Source organism: Emiliania huxleyi, assembly GCF_000372725.1.
Source record: "Emiliania huxleyi CCMP1516 chromosome Unknown EMIHUscaffold_1385, whole genome shotgun sequence".
NCBI classification, from domain to species: domain Eukaryota; phylum Haptophyta; order Isochrysidales; family Noelaerhabdaceae; genus Emiliania; species Emiliania huxleyi.
The window spans coordinates 4,108-7,076 of NW_005201207.1; the positions used below are offsets into that span (position 1 = coordinate 4,108).

At 65.7% G+C, this 2,969-nt stretch overlaps 2 protein-coding genes across 2 annotated transcripts in view; both read right to left on the bottom strand.

Annotated features, from left to right (window-relative positions):
* Nucleotides 1-1,109, bottom strand: part of EMIHUDRAFT_122630 (hypothetical protein) — a gene marked incomplete at both ends in the record, with an annotated part of 2,694 nt that extends 1,585 nt beyond the window's left edge. Inside the window, one exon of the mRNA XM_005788082.1 lies at nt 415-1,109. Coding sequence (XP_005788139.1) covers nt 415-1,109 — 695 coding nt within the window. The remainder of the gene's footprint in view (nt 1-414) is intronic.
* Nucleotides 1,110-1,506: 397 nt separating this feature from the next.
* On the bottom strand, nt 1,507-2,817 carry EMIHUDRAFT_252569 (hypothetical protein; the record flags this gene model as incomplete). The annotated part of the gene is made up of 1 exon (XM_005788083.1): nt 1,507-2,817. The coding sequence occupies one exon, from the start codon at nt 2,815-2,817 to the stop codon at nt 1,507-1,509; it is 1,311 nt and encodes a 436-aa protein (XP_005788140.1).
* Nucleotides 2,818-2,969: the final 152 nt, after the last annotated feature.

Genomic DNA, 2,969 nt, shown 5'->3' on the forward strand with positions numbered 1-2,969 from the left:
CAGTCACGACAAGGGGTCGCGAAGAGACGAGAGAGAGCCATCGCACAGAAGAACAGAACGCGACATGATGTCGGCGGGGCGCGAAGAGAGGGGGAGCAGCGGGGATGTGCGCGACTAGAAGAGGAGGGATCCGAGAGGAGGGAGGGGAGGGAGGGGAGAGGAGGGGAGGGTGAGGGAGGGGAGCAGAGGTGAGAGGAGGGAGGAGGGGAAGGGAGGGGCGGCGGGCGGCGGAGGCCTTGGAGCGTGTCCCCTCGGGGAAGGTGACGAGGGAGTTGCCCGCCTGAGAGGGGAGGAGGGCGGAGGGGCGGAGGGGGCGGCGCGGAGTTGGGTCGCGGTCGGTGGGGGAGAAGGAGAGAGAGGAGCAGGAGTGGGAGAGGAGAGCCGGGGAGATGGGTAGGAGACAGATGCGGAGACAGCGGCGAGAGGAAGAGGGAGGAGGCGGAGGCGGAGAGAGGAGGAGGTGGCGTTGCCTTGAGCGTCTCGACCGCCTCCTTGAGCGTTTTGAGCTGTGACTTTCGATCGGTGCGCGCGAGCGCGATGTGCTTGGCAAAGCCCATCGCCCAGCCGACGAGCGGGATGCGCAGGATCTCAATCTTGGAGATGTACTTGAAGCGGCGCGGCAGGAAGCCAGAGAGCGAAAAGATGTCCAGGAACGAACAGTGGTTCGGGACGTACATCACGGCCTCGCCCGGCGGAGGAAGGTTCTCCTGCCCCTCGAGCGCCACCTTGGCCCCGAAGAGGGTCAGCGTCGTGCGCGCCCACCACTGCACCACGTAGTCGTTTGCCCGCCGCCGCTCGTTGTCGAACAGCTTCGAGTAGATGGTGGCGGAGATGACGAGCGGGTAGATTCCGGTCACGACGAAGGCGGTGAGCAGCGCGAAGGTGATGCCGAAGACTTTGCGGCTGACTGCGTTCGTCTTTGGCGTCGGTGGCAGCACCGCGGCGGCGGCGGCGGCGTCGACGGCTGCGGCATCGAGGTTGACTGCACTGGCCGACAACATCGCGACGCGTGCGAGCGGCGGCGCCATCGTCGCCATCGCCAGAGGCGACGGAGGCGCGCGAGGAGCGGTGGCAAGGCCGAGCGGGAGGCAGGCGATCAGCAGCGACATTGAGCACTATGCCGAGCGATGGAGGTGCAGCCAGGCTCCAATAAGAATTCTTCGAATAAAAGAATTCTTCGCCTTGTGCCGTCCTCCCATCCCTCCCTTGGTGCAACCTGTCCTATACGAGAGAGGAATCCCTGGGACCCTGTCGTGTGGGTGAACCCTGCCCAGCCCCCCTCCGTGTCGCGATGCGCTCCCCGCTCCCGTTCCCCTGTGTCCCTGATCGTCCTTCCAAGATCCTGCTCGTGCAGGTGGGGACCCTGTCCCTCTCCCACCCCTCGTTTGGCGTGCCCGTTTTATTTATTTATTTATTTCCCTCCCTTGGTTTTCTCTTTTTCTTTTTTCTTTCTTCGCAGCTCTTCAAACACAACAACACATCGATTTACTTTCTAGCACTCAGATCTCAGTGGACCCACTCCCGCTTGGCTCCGGAAAAGTGCCAGAAGTGTTTGCAGCCGTCGATGATCACCTCCCGTGCGTCGGCGAGTTGCGTGGCCGACTCCTCGCCCGTGCCGTGTGAGGAGGTCGGGATGAAGAACTTGGTCGCAATCCTGCCGCCCTCGTTGGTGCATCCGTCCACCGACGCAAAAGCCATGTCGAGCTCCGTGCTCGTGCCAACGATGGAGGGGACGTCGAAAAAGATGTCGCCCGACAGACGAACGTGAGAGTCCTCCTCGGACACCTCCATCACGTAATCAATCGTTGCGCCCTCCACGTCGTCGGGCTTCTCGCCGCCCCACTCAACCAAGAGCGTCTCGCCGTTCGCAATGATCGTGTTGCCCCTGATCCAAATCTGCGAGCCGATGTCTTCTCTCGTGATCGCTGGCTGCTTCCACACGCCGCGCACCGACCCGGGAGAGATCGGCAGCAGCTTGCCGGGCGCGGTCGGCGGCACCACCACCCAGTGCGCGAAGTCGGACGTCCGCGGGCCGGTGTACTCCGACGCGAGCTGCAGGTGCGACTTTAACTGCGCGTGCTCGGGGAAGATGCCGATGTGGCGTCTCGTGTCGTCGAGGTCGCGCTGCACGATGGCGTCCACCCGCTGCGTCCCGTCGCGGTACTCGACCAGCGCCCAGCTGACGATGTGGAGCGACTCGTCTGCCGGCAGCCCGGTCTGCCACTGTGGCCGCGCGTGGTCGAAACGGCCGCCCGCAAAGAGCGCGCGGTAGCCCGGCGCCGCCGGCCACAGCTGCTTGATCGTGCGCGCGGGCGGAGACTTTGGCACCGGAGCAAAGTAGCGGGCCGGAAGGACACCGTCGTCGATCGCCGCGCTCAGGCCGCCGAACTCGGCGTCAAAGGCGTCCTGGAGCGGGCGTGCCTCGTCGTGGTGCGTGTCCGGGTGCAGGTTCCGGAACGCCCGGGCCTTCACGCTCGCGAGCAGCCCGTCCATGCCGAGGTACTCCGCCTGCAGCAGCACGCGCTCGGCGAGGCCCTGGTCTTGTGGCAGCGTCAGCTTGCCGAAGCGCATGTACGAGAGCAGCGGCTGAAAGGCGTCGGCGTCGCCATCGACGAAGAGCTCGGCATCGTCATCCCAGCGCGCGAGCAGCGCGCTGAAGTAGCTCGAGGCGCACTCCAGCGTCGTCCGGGAGGACTCGAAGCGGGTGCCGCCCACGCTGAGCACGACGCGGCCGTGCGGCCGCGAGCAGCCGGCGGACGCGCCCACGCGCGGCTGCTTCGACGGCGAGCCGGCGGGCTCTGCGACGCGTTTCGACATGGCAGCCTCGCGTTTCTTTTTTCCGCGCTTTTCTGCTTCTTCCCCCCCGGGCGGTGGTGGTGATGGTGGTGGTTCCGGATGGGTGGGTGGGTGGGTGGGTGGGTGGGGGGGCGGGGGGGAGGGGGGGAGGGAGGTATCGAGAGGCTGCGGAT